At 49.9% G+C, this 18,701-nt stretch overlaps 1 protein-coding gene across 1 annotated transcript in view; it reads left to right on the forward strand.

Moving 5' to 3' along the window:
• Positions 1–1,830: 1,830 nt before the first annotated feature.
• Positions 1,831–18,701, forward strand: part of PLXNC1 (plexin C1) — a 142,693-nt gene continuing 125,822 nt past the window's right edge. Inside the window, exon 1 of the mRNA XM_002921782.4 lies at positions 1,831–3,302. Coding sequence (XP_002921828.3) covers positions 2,238–3,302 — 1,065 coding nt within the window. The 5' untranslated portion in view covers positions 1,831–2,237. The remainder of the gene's footprint in view (positions 3,303–18,701) is intronic.

The following is an 18,701-nucleotide window of genomic DNA, read 5'->3' on the forward strand; positions in this document are numbered from 1 at the left end:
CGAGGAAATTATGAATGGGACGATGACCACTCCGGATTCAGACTATGAGAGCCATGGCTGGAATGATAGGATCCTTTAACTGCACAGCAAGCACAGAAACTTGTGTTTCTCTTCTGCTTCCTGCCTCACCCCACCCTCTGCTCCAGCTTCCGAGCTCCTTCTCCTGCCTTATCACATCAGCACGGGGGGGGGGGGGGGGNCTTCTCTGGGGGGGGGGGACTTGAAGCGCTGTTGCAGAAGCTGGAAACCTGTGGCAGCTGCTCCTTCAAGAGTGTTAGCATGTGGAGGAAGCCCACTCACCCCGTCCCCCCCCAAACAGAGTCCAACTAGAGTTGGGGAGCCAGGAGGGGAAGGAAGAAAGGTGATGCAACCAGTTACTCTCCCTGGGCGCTGTGGCCCAGAAGTAGCCAGGGAAGAGACAGAGTTCTTTTTGCAAGGATGCATCGGGGTCCTCAGGAACCCCCTGGTATACCCCCTGGGTCACCTGCCAGACTCGAAGTGTGCGGGTGGTGCCATCCGCTGCCTCAGGAAGCTGGGAGGCATTTGTGCGTACTCTAGGAGGCCCTTTCTGAGAAATCATGAACCTACACCCAGGTGTGCAATGATTCAGAAATTCACTGTGCTCTAGAAATTCTCGGTGGCTTTGGGGGCACACCTGGGTGAGTTGGGGAGACCTCAGAGGGTCCAGAGAAAAGAAGTGGGAAAGGACGTGACAGAGGGAAACGTCTAGGGAATGAAGGGCATCTGGCTCTAAAATTAGAAGGCTGGGCTGGGGAGGGCAGGTTGGAGCACTTAACTTGGGGAACTTTGCAGTCTCACTTGCTGCAAATGATCTCGCAGCGTTCTTGGGTGACCACAGGTGGCACCTGGCTAGAGCGGGATGTGTAAGTGGCCCTGGAGCTAGGCAGGGATTGGAAACTCACCTCTGCTGTTAACCAGCAGTAGGACCCTGGCGAGTTCCAGAACCTCACCGCGATTATTCTCACTACTAAATGGGGATGATGATAATAAGTCACTAATTAAAAAGGGTTATTAGGGTATTAGATGAGTCTTAATCCATGTGGTAAATTTGGAACAGCACCCGGCACACAGTAAGTGCTCAATAAATGTTAGCCAGGAGCATTAAGGCTAGATGGTGAGTAGAACTTTCTAAGCGCCAGGTCTGGGAGCCTGGGACTCCGTTGCCAAGGGAGATTAGAGAACCTTTTCAAATATGGGAGCTCTGGCCCCGGGGATTGTCCAGAACCGGAGTCTCGGCGCCTGCCTTTCCACCACCTCACTCCTCTGACCGGGGGAAACCCAACCCCTGTGGCAGGGACGCCTCGGTCCTTTAAGCCTCCGGCTCGTCAACGTCTCCCGCGCGCCTCCCCAGGGCCTCCCTCCCGCCGCTCCACACCTGTCAGCCGCCCTGCAGCCTCCCTGTGGCCTGAGCCCTGGGCCTCAGCTGCAAACCCTCGGCGCCCTGGGTCCTCGCTCCCTCGAGCCTGGCGCATCCCCCAGCCGCTCTCATAAACAAAACCCGAGCGTTGGAGCAGCCCCGCGGGCGGATGCGCGCGGGAGCCCGCTCGGCGTACTGCTAGCGCGCCCCGGGAGCCCCGGGAGAGCCAAGGGGCGATGGTGGCGGCCGCGGCGGCAACAGCAGGCGGCTCAGCTTTGTTATGAATAGATGAAAGAGGCCACCTACACAGTAACCCAAATTACGAGACCTTCCTCCTCCCTATCTCACCGAATCAAGAGGGGAGGGGAGATGGGCGTGGAGGGAGGGAGGGCGGGCGGGCAGGAGGCGGAGGGCGGAGGAGGAAGAGGATGAGGAAGGGGGCCAGTTGCATCCCACTTTCACAATGGGAAAGTGAAACGCACAAGCGCACCCAACCTTTCCAGCCCTCCCCGCCTGCCTCGCTCCCCTCCGCCCGTCCCCTCCCTTACCCTCCGCGCCTCCCCGCGAGCGCCAGCGCTGCACAGAGGAACTCTCCGGAGAAGCAGGGCGAGGAGGAAGCGGCGCCGAAGCGCGCAGGGCTTGCAGCCGCCGCCACAGCCGCCGCACAGGCTGCCGGAGCGACCTCGCCGCGTGCCGCCCTCCCTGCTCTCCTTCCCGGGCGAGCCGCGGGGATGGGGCGGCCGCGGGAGCCCGAGCGCGCTCAGGAGCCGCCGCCGCCCGCCGCCCGCGTCTCCGTCGCCGCGCGCCTGAGCCGCCGTCGCCGCCGCGCGCCCTGCTCGGGGGTGGCCCCCCCAGCCCCATGGAGGTCTCCCGGAGGAAGGCACCGCCGCGCCCCCCGCGCCCCGCCACGCCGCTGCCCCTGCTAGCCTATCTGCTGGCGCTGGCGGCGCCAAGCCGGGGCGCGGACGAGCCCGTGTGGCGGTCGGAGCAAGCCATCGGAGCCATCGCGGCGAGCCGGGAGGACGGCGTGTTCGTGGCGAGCGGCAGCTGCCTGGACCAGCTGGACTACAGCCTGGAGCATAGGCTCTCGCGCCTGTACCGGGACCAAGCTGGCAACTGCACGGAGCCCGTCTCGCTGGCGCCCCCCGCGCGGCCCCGGCCGGGGAGCAGCTTCAGCAAGCTGCTGCTGCCCTACAGCGAGGGGGCGGGCGACCTCCAGGGGCTGCTGCTTACCGGCTGGACCTTCGACCGGGGCGCCTGCGAGGTGCGGCTCCTGGGCAACCTGAGCCACAGCTCCCTGCGCAACGGCACCGAGGTGGTGTCGTGTCACCCGCAGGGCTCGACGGCCGGCGTGGTGTACCGCGCGGGGGACCAGAACCGCTGGTACCTGGCAGTGGCCGCCACCTACGTGTTGCCGGAGCCCGAGACGGCGAGCCGCTGCAACCCGGCGGCGTCCGACCGCGACACCGCCATCGCCCTCAAGGACACGGAGGGACGCAGCCTGGCCACGGAGGAGCTGGGCCGCCTCAAGCTGAGCGGGAGCGCGGGCAGCCTGCACTTCGTGGACGCCTTTCTCTGGAACGGCAGCGTCTACTTCCCCTACTATCCCTACAACTACACAAGCGGCGCCGCCACCGGCTGGCCCAGCATGGTGCGCATCGCGCAGAGCGCCAAGGTGCTGCAGTTCCAGGGCCAGGCGGCCCTCGACTGCGGCCGCGGCCACCCCGACGGCCGGCGCCTGCTCCTGTCCTCCAGCCTGGTGGAGGCCCTGGGCGTCTGGGCCGGCGTGTTCAGCGCGGCCACCGGGGAGGGCCAGGACAGGCGCTCCCCCGCCACCACTGCACTCTGCCTCTTCAGGATGAGTGAGATCCAGGAGCGCGCCAAGAGCTGCCCCTGGGACTTCCAGACGGCCGAGCACAACTGCGTAAGTCCTGCCCCCGGGAAGCCGGGGGGACTGCTTTTCCTGGGGAGCCGCCGCCGAGGCCGAGCGGGAGGGAGATCAGATTGCCATTTACCAGGTCCCGGATCCACACAGCCCGGTGGCCGCCAAAGAGCCGTTCTCTTACGGTCTCAGAGACCTCGGGCTACCCTAAAGCACAGCCAGGGGTCCCCAAAGGGAGTGTAAAAAGGAAGGTGGAGAGGGTAGGAGTTTGGCTCAAAACTCTAGTGACTGCATCCAGTGCCATCCTTCTCCAAACGACGCTTGTTTGGGGCTGAGCCTCCGCATGCAGCCTGCCCCCCTCCCTTCCCTAACCGCTTCCCCAGGTGTACGGTTTTAGCAGGCGTGTGGGTTTGACCCTCCTCTCCACGGTTACCAAACACGGCGCCCTGGGCAGAGAAGCCGGGGAACCTAAAGGGCGCGCTGCCACACCCCAGCCTTTGCGGCCCCCCCGCCCGCGCCCAAACTAGCAACACACGTGATGTGGCCAGAAGAGTTGCTAGCCTGCTCAACATGGGTCGGTGCTAGCCTAGAAGAGGGGCTCGCGCTTGGTGGAACAGAACCCTCAGCGTGACCCGGTGGGAGGGGGCGGGGCTGTGGCTCTGCTGGGAGTGCTCTGCGGTCTCGGGGGAGAGGCAGGGGAGGCTGAGGTGGCTTTGTGGATAAAAGCTTCAGGCTGGAGGGGACAGCAAGATAAGATGCTGGGATGCCACACAGTTTCTGGGCTCCACATTGGCGGGCTGGACGGTGGGGCTCGGAGGCACCACCTTTGGGTTGTGCCCCACCAGCAAGAGCACAGTGTTCCCCTGGGTTCCCCGGGCAGCCACAGCTTGACTCTGGAGATTGGCAGTTCTTTGACTGGAAAATAAAGCCGCGGTTCAAGAGGGTCCAGTTGATGGGGATTATGGAGCCATTGTGCACTTCTCAGAGGCCGTTTCCCTTCCAAGGCTGCTGGCACATCGACTCCACATATGGCTCCTGAGAGGGGAGCCTGCTGAGAGCCTCCTTTATAACTGGACAGAAATCAAAGAGCAGAAATTAACGGCTACAGGTGTTGCCATTGTTTTGGTATAAAATGCGCCAGAGAGGAAGGGGAGAAGTCTCCACTTGGAAAAGGGGTTGTAGTGATACATTGTTGTGTAGGTATACAGGGGACCATTGGCTCTAAGGTATGTTAATATGTGTACAGAAAGACACTCCCACCCCCACCCGCCCCTTTTCTCTGCAAAGCACATCTTGCCAAATATTCTCCCTGTTATCCAGGGAGGAAGAAAAAGAAAACTGAGGTCTTTTACGAGGTTCCTTAGATGGTCATTTACCTCTCCCTCCTTGCCTATCAGTCAGTTGTGTGCTGGGACACACACATAATGCCTTCATGTAGTTACTGGTATGTTTTTTTAAAGCATAAATAACAAACAATGCTCCCTAAATGCCTTCGTCTTGCCATACGCATATAATATCGAATATGCTTTGATTAGATCTTTATCATCTAAGAATTCAAGTTGGGCAGACATCATTGCCTTCTACTCCTCTGTTGAAAGACTTGAATGTACCCCCAAATGTTACTTAGTGCCAAGTTTTAGGCATACTTGGTCTCTGGGGTTAATGACAAGACAGCTCAGAGGCCCGCAGCAGGTAATAAGAGTGGAAGTCCAAGCTCAGCCATCTGACAGCTGTGTAGATGTGTGGAGCCAAGACATTTCTCTTGACTGCGTCTCTGTACCAGTTGGGTCCTGGAGGACTTCGTTCCCTTCCAAACCCAGCAGGCATCCTGAGTGCACTCAGAATCCACGTTTTGGCTCAGGTGTTGCTACTTGCTCTGGGATGAGGAGGAGAAGGGGCGGTCGGAGAGCTGTTTATCCATCTTCTTGGGGGCCTCTGGGAGAGAGCTGGCCCTTGGAAATCAAGCCAGGTATAAATACGTGCTGCCAAAAATCTGGGATTGGAAAAATAAATAATTAAAGAGGTCCCTCCACAGCCTTTCTTGCTGCTGTTATTTATCAAGAATTCCCAGTGTGCTCAGAGCTGTGTATTCTGAAAGACAGGGTCCCTACCCCCTGAGCTTGTCATCCAAGTTAAATAATATACTCTGGTTCAAACAATAGCATGTCATGGCTGCACAGGTGGGAGCTTGGAGTTTTGCTTTTTTTTTCTTTCATTTAAGTAAATTTCGTGCTGCTAGTATGCATTAAAAAGCCTTAATGGGAGTGAATTTCAAGAGGGGTTTGAATGAAAAAAAAAAGGTGGTAGTTTTGATGAAAAAGCTGACAATTTTTCTAACCTATTAAATAGGCAGATAAGATACTTAATTCAACAGATATTTGTTTGATGCCTGCTTCCGTAAGCAATGCACTGTGCCGGGTGCTACTGATTTTGCCACTGAAAGGACAATAGCAGGTTGCAGCCCCATCTAATGGGGTCACAGGATCAGGGTGCCCCTGGTCATCACTCAGAACAATGATGTCATTTGATTGCATTTGTTCTGCATTGTACTTTCAGGTTTTGAATGCATTTTGGAAAAGGCACGCTGGATTACAGGTGCCTAAAACAAGAGACTGACTTGAAACGCTCTAGAGGGAGTCTCAATCGATTCCAACAGCGATTCCTGCAGAACAGACACAGGAATTTTACAGTAATCCATAGGCAGTGAGGCACGAGTGGCTGGATTTGCTTGCCTTCTCCTTTCCTACTAGATGGCTCTCTCCTCTTTCCATCTTCAGTCAGCCACGGGTAGCAGAGTGACAGGAGTGACTGGGTTGTGTTTTCTCCTTTCTTGGCTCTCATGTCAGTTGCTTCTGCTGAGGATTAATTTATGAGGTGCTTGTGCAATGAGCGTGCACCCAGCCATCTACACACTGGGTCGTTACTTTTTCTGTCTTGCCGCCCACTTTGAATCGCGTTCACAACTAGAGCAGGTTAGCTTCAGCCTGCACCCATGCCCCGGCGGCTGATTTCTGTAGACCCTTTCTCTGACGAGCCTATGAAGTATTTGTACAGCACTTCCAGTGTATTATTTCTTCTGAGCCCCTGATCAAGTCGGGAGGTGATTCTTTGAGGTACAGTCCCATTTACCTGATGAGGAAGCTCAAGATAAGTAACTTGCTCAAGATAACAAAATAAGCGCCTGGGCCTTCCAGCGTAAACTCAGGTCTTGAAATGTCTACTTCTGTATTCTTTCCACCATTCTAGCGCTTTTCAGACTTTCCCTTGAAAGTCCTCATTAAAGAGGCCGCAACCAACCTCCGCTACAATGTGCGGTTGAGGCTGGAGGGTGCCCCTTGAAGTGTTTTAAAACCTCATGTGATTCCCCCCCCCCGCATTCTGTTCCATAACCTATCTGTGTGCTTGGGTTAATATAGAAAAAGGCTTTAAATTAGGTACAAGTTCATTACCTTCCTCCCCCTCTGAACTCCTGCTGTCCTTGCACACCAATGCCCTCAGAGAAAAGTGGACCCAGGTTTCAAAGTCGGGTGGTTCCGGAGTGGTTTGCCTGCCATCGTTGGGTCCTGGGGTTGCCTGTGGTCTATGAGTGGCGTCCACCCCCTCCGTAGACCCTGAGGGTGGCGTGTTTTTCATAACTGTCGGCTAATAGGATGGGCGCTTGTAGTTCATTCTACCCCTTGTGGGGAGACACATCCCTTTCTTCCACACTCCCATAATTCCAAAGCCTGCTCGAATTTAACCGTCATGCAGACAACCACAAAAACACTCACATGCTCCCCAGCAGACAGTAACCCAAGATTCTTCTAGCTGTTGTGTGCAGAAGCCTTGTGAGTTGCCTCTTGACCTCAAAATCCACAGTCTTCCTGTGATATTTATTCCTCCTTTAGTTTCTCTTATGATCCTGTCTAGCCATTTTGCAATCTAAAGACGAGATGGTGAATTTTACCCCTTTACACACAGCTGAAATGCAAGGGTAGATCTCAAAAAAACCCAACACCCACTTAGAGGGAAGAAGCAATCGTAGCTACTACCTACTGGGTAGTTACAATGGCCATGCTTTGTGCTAAGCACTTGACGTGCCTTATTTTCGGTTGATTCTCGCCGTCGTCCTCTGGGGCAAGGACTGTAGTTGCTACTATGATTTTATAGGTGAGAAAATTGAGGACTGGAGAGCTTTGGTTAGGTTCCACAGCTGCTAAATGGCAGAAGATTGAGAACATGGGTGGTCTGACTTGTGGACCCGAGCTTTGAAACCACTGCCATGGACAGTCCGGCACGTGGATGTTGGGTTCTGGTGTCCGTCCTACCTTGTGTGGAGCAAGTCAGGCCCTTGCCACTGCTCTGGTAAGATCATCTGTTTGTGGACAGTAGACGTGATGGAACAGAGAATCCATGACTGTGAACAGGTTTTCTGGGTTTGCAGATTGACGCCTGAGAGTTCAGACGCTAAGAGGGTTTTAGCTCCACAGCTGTCACCATTTAGACTGCTTTGGCGTTCTTTACGTTAAGGCTCACAAACGACCTCTGAGAGACCAACGAGGCCTCTAGGGGCTGCTTGCAGTCTTTGTTCTTGGACACAACCTAGCTCACGTCCTGAATCCAGAGGTCTTGGCCTGTTAAGTCTGGGTTACAGGCCCTCTTGTCTTTATTAGCAACCACAGTTAAAATGCAGGCCCCAGAAGGTCAGGAACGGGTAACGTTTTGTTCTCTGTTAACCCAGAGTACCTAGCATGGCATCCGGCATGTAGCTGGGACTTGAGAAATATTTGTGGAATGAATAAATGCAGGGTCTTAGAGCATCATGTTGGAAATATTTTCTGTGCTTAGCGGCAACATTTTCCTGAGACTGGCCACTTCATACTCCCTTAACCATTGGCTTTTTCTTAATGTCTGATGTGTCAGGACCTCTTTCTTCCTGAGTCCTAGGCTATCTGGCATCCTCCACCTCTCCAGCTCTTCCCAGAAATCCCCATTTATGGGAAGAGCCAGGCTTCTGGTCTTACCAATCTGGGAGTTAACTTTGACCGTAGACACCCAGCATGGTTGGAATTTCTATGGTATAATTTCATAACATGTGTGATCATGCTTTTCAGTGACAGGAGGAAAGGGCTTTATGCTGTAGGGCAATGGGTCTCAAAGCCTGGTCTCTGGACCAACAGCATCAGATCAGCATCGCCTGGGAACTTGTTAAAAATGCACATTCTTGGGCCCCACATCAGACTTACTAAATCAGAAACTGAGTGGGTAGTATTTTCATTTTCTTTGGGTAAATACCCAGTATTCCAGTGGAATTACTGGATCCTATGGCAATTCTATTTTTAACTTTTTTGAGGAACCACCATACTTTTTTCCATAGTGGCTGCACGAATTTGCATTCCCACCAACAGTACAGAAGGGCTCCTTTTTCTCCACATCTTCACCAACACCTGTTGTTTCTTGTGTTGATTTTAGCCATTCCGACAGGTGTGAGATGATAGCTCATTGTGGTTTTGATTTGCATTTCCCTGATGATGAGTGACGGTGAGCATCTTCTCATGTGTCTGTTACACTCCTTATACTCTTCTAATTGCTCAAAGCAAATACCTAGAAAACCTTCTAAATCCTTTCCATTTTTGAGCTTGTAGTCTGAGTCTCAGGAACCCAAAGGTCACAGTTTAATTAGTTCCTCCCCTCTTGTATACAGCAGTCTATTTGCAATTCATTCCAGGATGTGGGGGGGATTTCCAGAGTCTTCCACCCTCCTGTACATCAGAACCAGCTCCACACCTTAAAATTCTCTGAGGATCTACTCTTTAGAGCATCAGTCCTCATACAAATTTCTGTCTTAGGCACAGTTGGTTACATGAAACAAACATCTACTCAAGCAAGCTCAAATCGGGGGGTGGAGGCCTTCGTGGAAAAAACTAGGTAGAATTATGTGGAACGTCATGTTGGAAATGGCCAGGGTTCCAATAAAACTTTATGCACACTGAAATCTAGGAATAGGAGCAGGACTGTAGTGGTTACAGGCACGGACTCTGGAACCAGGTCAACGGGGACCAAAGCTGCCATGTACGAGTTGTGGGATCTTGAGCAAATTCTTACCTTTCTGTACCTCAGTTTCTTTGTAAATAAGCATCCTGTTTGCTTCGCAGGATTATTGTCTGGATTAAGGAGTTAATATGTCTTGGGTAAACACTACCTGACCCAGAGTAAATGCTATGTATGTATTTACTGTCCTCACCGTCAGGACTATTAATAGTAACAGGATGGGGCTTCCTTACTATGGAGTTAGAAGGAGGTTCTGGACCTAAGGCAGCTCGAAGAAGCTCAGCAGCAGGAAGGAACAGATGCTCATTCTAAGGTTTCACTGTCAACATGACTTAGCATGGCGACTTCCCTCTGTCCTGCCATCCAATGGCCTCTTCTTCCTCAAATGTCTGCCCCTCAAACCCTCCCCCTGAATACTGTAACCTGCTTTGATACACACTCTAACTTTCAATAGTGTTTAACCTTCTGCACTGGCTGCCCCTGGCAACAACAATCTGTATTATTTGTTTAGATGACCAAGAAAGAGATGGCATTGGGTCCAACTCACCTTTTCACACCAGATTAGAGCCCTAATTCAGGGTAGGGATTTCTTGTCCTTGGGGCAGGATGCCTGGTCCGATAAGAAGAAGGGGGTCAACATGGTCCCCAGAAGGTGCAGTGGGTGGATTCCTTGAGAATGGAATGGTGAAGAGCCACACTGTAACCAGCATGTTGATTACAATAGCACGGTACCATCTCTACCTCCCTTTAAGCTTCTTGATGTTCTCTGTCTGCCCTGAACATGCGGTGGCATGTGGCTGGTAAAGACTGAGGCCTGCTCTGAGAAATCCCAAAGTCTGCTGGGGGGGGTGCGGGATGGGGGCAATGTGTAGGTGTTATGGATCTAACCTGTTTGTAGAAGCATGGTAGTATTAAGTTTTCTGTTTTGCTTTTTATGAAGTGCGCTCATAGCGGGGTTCTTTTAATCTTAATTTTCTGTCGTGATGAAAATGCTAATTTTTACACCGTCACAAAACTAAATAGAATTGTGACCTTTTCCCCCACAGTCTGTAGTTGAGTTTTATATTGGTGTATCTGCCTAGTAGTTACAGATACTGTTCTCCTTGGTGGACTTATGATGGGGCTTTGACCCCAGGAATCCCAGTCTCACTAGCTTGGCCAATGCTCTCATGCAGACGTCAGCAGACCTTTCCTGTAAGGATCAAATCACCAATATCTTAGGCTGTGCATGCCACATGCAGTCTCTGTTGCATTTGCTCAGCTCTGCTGCTGTGGTGTGAAAGCAACTGTAGACGATACATAAATGAGCAAATGGGCCAGGGTTCCAATAAAACTTTATGCACACTGAAATCTGAATTTCATATAATTTTCACTTGTGAAATATTCTTTTCATTTTTTCCCAGCCATTTAAAAATGTAAAAACTATTCTTAGCTCATGGGCCATTCAAAAAAAAAAAAAAAAAAAACCAAACCCAAAACAGGCGGCAGCCAGATTTGGCTCACAGGTGGCAGTCGCCCATCCTGCCCTGATGGCAAGGGGGAGAGGGAAGCAAGCCTGTACAATGCCAGGAGACACGGGCTGAGAGATAGCAAAGAGACACTGTGGAAGCCCTTACACGGAGTGTCAGACTCAGCCTGGAAGGATCTTGGAGGCTTCAGAGAGGTGATGCTGGAGCTGTGTCTCGAAGCCATGTGGAGGAGGCAAGGAAGGGAGTTCCAGAGAGGGGACAGATTGTGCACAGGCGGGACATTGAATAAGCTTGCAAACCGCAGGTAGCTCACCCTGGCTGGGGAGCGTCCAGAAATGAGCACGCAGGGCCAGATGGCCACAGGCTTAATGAGACGGGCAAAGGCGGCTGGATTTTATCCTGATGGTCAGTCATTTTCAGACCTCCCAAACCTGGTCTTTACAATCCATCTTAACCAGAGTCTCGTTATGAGAGAAAGGTTAGTAGATCACCGTTGACCTGCTGCTCCGGGTGAGACCACGGCCAAGCTCTGGGACACGGGGCAGCAGGGTTAGGAGGGATCAGAACCTTGCAGCATGCCCCTCCCACCCCTGCCTGTCCCTGAGGCATCTCAGAGGAACTTCTATGATTCTGCTGAACAGGGAGTGAAAACCATGGCCATGGCTGATGGACGACAAGAGCAGGGCGATATGCAGAAGGGATCTGATGGTGTTCTAGAGCGATTACTCAGAAGAGCGGAGAGGCAAAACAGCTGATTAGAAGGATGCTCACTGGTTCAAATGAACAATTTCTTGAGTTTCTATTACATGCCGAGCACTGTGCGAAAATATTTCTGTCCGTGGTAAATAGAGGAGACAACATGTAGCAAATAAAGAAGTTATTTTTATCTTGAAATGATAGCATCTATGGAGCACGTACTGTGTACCAAGTGGTGTTCTGAGCACTTTACCAACGTTAACTCATTTAATCCTCACCACACTTCATGAAGTGGGTAATATTGTTACTTCCATTTCATAGATGAGGAACGAGAGGCACAGGCTGAGGTTGGGACTGCAAATGAGCTGAGCAGGTGCTGGGAAGGTTCTCTTTAAGAAGGCTGAGTCGATGCCGGGAAGATTAGAAAGAATGGTTGTAGATGTCCCCATGGAGAACTGGGACGCAAGCACTCCTCGAACTCGGACAAGTGCAAGGGCTCAAAGGGGAATGACTTGGTCAGATGGAAGACCAAGGTTAGCGTGGTTGAGTATTGGGGAGGCGGTGAGGGGAGAGTGTTGGGGAAAGAGGTTGGAGAAGGCGGCAGCAGCCAGATCCTATAGGCCTTGCAGGCTGTGGGAAGGAGAGGATGTTTTATTCTTAAAGCACAGAGGAACCCTGGAAGGGAAGTGAAATGATGGGAGTTGAGTACCTAGATAATGTGCTGGGGAATGGACGGGAGGTGGGCCCTGGAGGAAGCAGGAAAAGCGATGGGAGGCTCCCGAAGTGGTCCAGGCGGGAAATTATGTCGCCTCGGTCTCGAGTGGTGATGGTGAACATGGAGAGAGTCACACGGATTCTGTGGATTGCAATAACCCAGCTGAGGGATGTGGATGACGCGAGCCTGGATGGTGGCAGTGCGGGTGGAGAGAAGGGATAAAATGAAATAGCTTTTTAAGATGTAGAATGAGACGTTTTGGTGACCAGTTAGAAGACAAGTTGAATTTGTGTTGATTTTTAGATGCCTTTGGGACACCAGGAAGAGCCACCACGCAGGCGGGTGGCAGTGAAGTCAGGGACTAGGAACGTGCCACGCTCTGTGTTCCGCTCACACGGTGCTGTCGGGCTGGATGCGCCTTGAGGGGAGTGGCCAGGTCTGTCTGTGTCTCCCAAGCATCATAAGATGGTCTCACACCTAGTGGCCCTCAATAAACGTTTGTCGAAGGGAAAAGGCGTTCTCCATTTGGTGGAGAAGAGGGCGATTCTAGCACAATGAACAGCTTCCAGGAAGGGGCGACAGTGGAGCTCTGTTTATAGGAAGCCAGGTAACCCAGAGGGAAGGGCATTTCCCTGTGAGGGAATGAAGCTGAATTTTCTTGTTTTTCTCCTGTCACCCCACGCCCACCCGGTCTTGGAAGAGTCAGCCATTTTCTCAAACACACCAGCTGTTCCTAATCATTGTTCATTGACATCTTCCTGAGGCTCCTTTTTCATCAGTGACCAGTCTTAAAAACTGGATTCCAAGGGCTGACCCGTGCTTCTCTGAGGCAACGGGAGGGGTACATAGCCCAGGGCCGCCCGTGGTTGTAGGTGTCACAGAGTGCCAGCAATATCTCTGTCCTCTACCCCAAGGGCTCCAACCCCCAGGGAGCCCTGGTGCTGTGGACTTCTCTGAAGCCTGTAGATCCTTCTCAGAATAATGGTTTTAGGTGCATAAAGTAAAAACAGAATTACAAAATGAACCAGTTACATGGATACAAAGATATATCAAATTGTGTTTTTCAATTTGAGATCTAGTACTATGTCTTTTTTTAAAAGATTGATTGAGAGAGAAAGAGAGCATGCCTCCGTGAGTAGGGGGAGGGGCAGAGGGAGAGACTCTCCAACGGACTCCCTGCTGAGCTACCAGCCGGTTGTGGGACTCGATCTCATGACCCATGAGATCATGACCTGAGCCGAAACCAAGATTTGGACGCTCAACAGACTGAGCCACCCAGGCACCCTGAGATGTAGTAATATATCTTAACACATTAAATAGCAGAATCTAGCAGCAATGCCCGTAATTTCAAAGTAGAGATGAGCATAAGTGATATTTTGAGATATCTGAAGAACTATAAAATGATATAGAAATATCTGATTTCTTTTGGTGACAAAGTCACAGGTTTAGTTAATACTACTGTGTCTTGCATTCATAATTAAAGGAAATGCTAAATTTCAGCTGGAGTTAGCCAAAATACAGCTGCCGTTTAACAACACAGGTTTGAACTGTGCAGGTCCACTTGGATTTTTTTTTTTAAATAAATACAGTGCAGTACTGTAAATGCGTTTTCCTTGTAATTTTCTTCATAACATTTTCTTTTCTCTAGCTTAATCTTAATATGGCATATAATACTTATACAAAATATGTGTTAATAAGGCTTAGGGTCAACAGGTTATTAGTTGTTAAGTTTTGGGGGAGTAAAAGTTATATATGGATTTTCATTGGCACAAAGGGTTGGTGCCCCAACACCTGTGCTGTTCAATGCTCAACTGTAAATTAATTTTTTTTTAATCCCTGAATTCTATCCATGAGCTGTGGATGTCAGTGGAGCCCCTCCTGAAACCATTCATTTCAGTGACTGTTTCTGAAACCAGTGGCATGAAATGTAAAGTGTTGCATTTTCTTCCAAAACTCATTTCATCGGCTTACTTTGATAAGAGGATGTTTATTCCCATTTGTATTTTACAGATCACACACTTATCCACGAGCAAGTGTTCCATAAGTGATGGGTGGGGAGGTGGGTGGTAGACAGGGGGGCAGGAGATGGTGGATGGAGAAAAGGCTCAGACTGGCTAAATGATCTGCCTAAAGACTAATGACTCATAAGTGATAGAGCTTGAACTTGAACCCACATTTTTTTAACTCTAAATCTCTTGTTCTTTCTATTCTTCCATACTACCATTATGCTATTTTTATTTTAAAGAGTTAACCCAATGCGAGGCCGTGTTCATGAATTATGCTATTCTAATCGTGAAAAAACAGTCCATCTATTCTTTTTTGGTCAGAGATCAACCTAAAGGACTTTGCTCACATGGAAGGGCCATATTTTCAGTAAACTGACTCTGTTGACTGCCTATGGACTGAGAGGGCAAGAGACCCAGAAATTTTCTCTTGCAATTTATGGATGAACTATGGATGTAAAATTTGGAGAAGGCCAAGATGCATGGTAGTAAGAGGTGTGGGGTAGTTTAGTATTGCTCCCTAAGGCAGAACCAAGGTCCAGTGTTTACAAAGACAAATTTTGCCTCAACTGCAGAAGTCGGTAATGATTAGACCTACTTAGCAATAAAGCAAGGTTGCCTGATAAGATATTGACTGAAAGAATTCAAACATTGATCCACGTATTTATTCATGCATTCAGTAAACATTTATTGACAACCTACTACATATCAGATGCTTAGGTGTATGCTGCAGAATCAGATAAACTATCGTTAGAGCTTGGAGTCTACCAGAAGACAGATAATAGATAAAGTTTTAAAACAATTTTGAAGGGAAAAGTGGAGTGCTATGATTCATAATAACTGGAATAGGGATGGAAAGGTCTCTAGTTACATGTCTCCGAGGAGGTGACATTGAATTTGAAACCTGAAAGATTAGAAAGATCCAGCCTACAAGGAAATGAAGCATGGGGAACTAGAAGTAGCATGTGCAAAGGCCCTGAGGCAGAAGTATGGTAACATGTTAAAAAGAAAGTCACTGTGGGAACTGAAGTGGGATGGAAAAGAGGAGTGCTGGGAATAAATGTGAAGAAGTCAGCAGGGATGAGCTCAGGTAGGATCTGGGGAGACAACTGGATTTAGTTCAAAGTGTGATAAGAAGGTGGTAAAGAACTTTAGGCAAGGGAGTAACATCACGTGTTTTATATTTTAAAGGGTCACTCTGACCTTTGGTCAGAGAAAGATTGTAGGTTGAAAGGGAGAGATCAGGAGGCTGTTGCGCAGATCGAGAGAGCGAGCGAGTGCTTAGCCTGGGTGCGGGCTGTGGAGACGGATAAGACAGATGAGATTGTTGGCAAATCCAGCTGAGATTTTTCAGGTATGGCTGTGGCGAGTGACAGAGAGGAGCTGAGGGTGGTTAATGGTGCCTTTCATCGTGATGGGGAAGACGAGAGAAGAACAGGGTTGGAGGCAAGAAACATCTAGATAATTGTTTTCCAGCAACTCTGAAACTTTGTGATAGATTTCAGTGGTTCTCAAGGAGGAGGATGTCATTTACTTAGTATGTAGAGATGTGGGGGAAGGAGCTTTCATACTTAATCAAATGATGGGATGGGGGCACTACTGACATTTTATGGACAGGGGTCAGGGATGCTCAAAGCCCTGTATCACGCAGGACAGCTCCCATGATAAAGAAATATTGCATCTAGAATGCCAGAGCCTCCTCATGGAAAAACGCTGGTGGACTGAGAGCTTTTCCATTGTAAGAATGTATAAAATGCCACCGCCCGCCCCGCACTGTCAGCCATTCATCTCTTTTTCTGAATTATTTGAGTCAGGTTCTTTTCATAAGTAATTGACTGAAATTAGCCACAAGGAGCAGAGGGAGATTTTGATGGGGGAAATGGTGTAAAGCAGGAAGAAGGAAGGAGAAATCTTGGAGAGTGGGACTTTGATGGTAGGTAGGGCTTTAAGGCTGAAGGACACTGAGGGGTTTGGAGGGGGGAGAGAAGGTAGAGGAGCCAGTGGGAACACGCAAAATTCCAACTTCACTCTCTGTTTCCTGTGGTTCCACTGCAAGCTGCCTGCTGGTGTATTTGCTGCCCGGCCGTGTCCCTAAACTTCACTTCTCCACCCCTTGCGCACACTTTGAACTGTTCCTTTTGATCACTTGAGTCCCCAGGGTAAATTCTTCCTTCAGATGATCAGAGAGATGCCATAAACTTAGAACCCAAGCAATGCTGTATACTCTAGAAGAATAAAGAAAAGCAACAGGAGTCTTAATGGCTAATGAAATCACTAACTTGGGTGAAAAATTGTTCTTTCCATCTCTCTAGCTTAATAAAGATAGTTTTCTACTTATTTTCACACACATGGTTTCATTTGAGCCTCACTACAGGCTCAAATAGACAGGGCATATATATTATTATGTCCATTTTATAGATTTGGTCAGTGAGGTTCAGGGACTTATCAAAATCAAGCAGCCTGTAGGGGACAGAATGGGAGGAGGTGTGTGTGTGTGTGTGTGTGTGTGTGTGTGTGTATACACATTCACACACAGATCTTGAGTGTAGGGCTCCAACTGAGGTTTCCCAAGTGTAAGTGGACCCCTGGTAAGTTATAGGAAATGGTGAAGAAGCTGTTTCAAAATAAGTATATTCCAAAGGAGAGCGGAATACAGAAGTAACCGCCCAAGAGGCAGTTTATCAAGGTACAGGGAGTTAGCAGGCCCCCAGCTGGTATCTTTCCTGGCCCCATAAGGGAAAAGCCAAAATGAAGGAGTCTTTCTAGTACCTTGGGAGTAGAAGACTTGACTCTTGCTGGGTCTCTAACGCTTGAAGCCCCACTTCTGTGCACATTTCCTCTGCTGTTCACATAATTGCTAAAGCGGGGCTGTGAACACCCCGCACGAGCCTCGATGAGTCAGGCCATTTTTTGCATGGTGGGAGCAGGGCCTCAGTGTCACTCAACTCTGGAGGGTGCCATTCACCCTAGAATACATGACTGGAGCCCCCTGGAGTTGTGCCCTGGGAGTGCTTATTGTCAATGAAAGGTCATATAAGGGTGCTGCAAGGAGGTCAAGCTGTTTTCCCTGGCAATAGCCCCACCATTCCCCTGTATGAACACTCTCTCACACACACACACACGCACACCAGCACTCACCCTTCTCAGTAGGCTCAGTTCCACTTTGGTATGTCGAACCCAAGCCTCTCTTTTTGAGCCCAAACATTGTTTGAGACCAGGTAGCTTTTTCCCTCAAACTGAGAAAAGTTTCCTTCTTAGGGCTAAAGTGTAGGCGGGACGTTATGGTTAGACATGGCAGGCAGGAGAAGCAGAATGACAACTGTGAGGGAACCAAGAAAGCCCAAAGGGGAGACAAGGTTTAGAGCTAAATCAAGATTGGATTTTGTCATGAAAGGCAGAACTGGCAAAAGCATCATTACAAGGCATTAACCTTGTTACACACAGGCGAACAAGCAGAGGCTGGGATTCAGAAATAAATTACACATAATAAACTAGACAGAATAGGCTGAGAGCAACATTAGCGATTATGCCCTAAGGGGAGAGAAGAGCAAGATAGAAAATAGGCCCCCCAAAAGGAGTAAGAATAATCTCTGGACACAGGAGGCCGACTGCACATTTCACCCCTTTTTTAGCTTGACTCCCTAGGTATTCACTTTTGTGAGGAGGTTTCTCTGAAGGCTGTCTTTCTTTTGTTTTCATTTGCTGAAATGAGGATAAGAAAGCCACTCAGAGGGCCCCTTTTTCCATTCACAGGGACTTGTCCATTTCTGTGTGTTTCTAACACAAAAGAATCCATTTCCATTCAGCCAGAGCAGCCCTTAGAGTTTACATGAGGTCCAAGCCGGCTCTTTCCTATTTTCTTCCAGGCTCTCTCTTGTAATTGGCTATACGATCCTGGCTGTGGCCGAGGTTCTCCGTGGGGAGAGGAACAAGCGCTTAGACAGTTCTTGGTCTCTTGTAGCGGAGGAAAAGCTAGAGTCTGGTGTCCTGTCCAACATGACTCTCATTTCTTGCAGCAACCTGCTTTTGGTTGCAAGTAACAGAAAACCCATTCAACAGCAACTTAAACGGTAACATCTGTTGTTCGTGAACATTTAAAGGTTGGAAGCTGTGCTCCATGGTGGACTCAAGAACCTAGAGCCTTTATTTTCCCCTGCACCGATTTTAGCACGTTGATTTTCATCCTCCATCTTGAATCACATGAAAAGCAAAATGGCCGCCACCACTGTGCACGGTGGCCTCAACAACAGGTCTCAGAGGGAGCAAGTGAGGGAAGAAGGCAGGCGGGCTCTCCTCAAGAACAGCTTCTTAGAGGAGATTTATTCCCAGAAGCCCCTCCAGTGAACTTCCATCTCACTGGCCCAAACTGGCTGCCTGTAGCTCGAAGGAGCAGGAAAGCAAATAGCTGGCAGTGGGGAATGGGATTACCACATGGTTTAGACCAATCATGGTTTCCCAGGCTACCGGGACAAGATCAGGGTTCTCATGGCAAAGAAGGTGGGAGTAACTGCCACGAGTGTGGCAGCAA

The sequence above is a fragment of the Ailuropoda melanoleuca genome, chromosome 15 (genome assembly GCF_002007445.2).
Source record: "Ailuropoda melanoleuca isolate Jingjing chromosome 15, ASM200744v2, whole genome shotgun sequence".
NCBI lineage: Eukaryota > Metazoa > Chordata > Mammalia > Carnivora > Ursidae > Ailuropoda > Ailuropoda melanoleuca.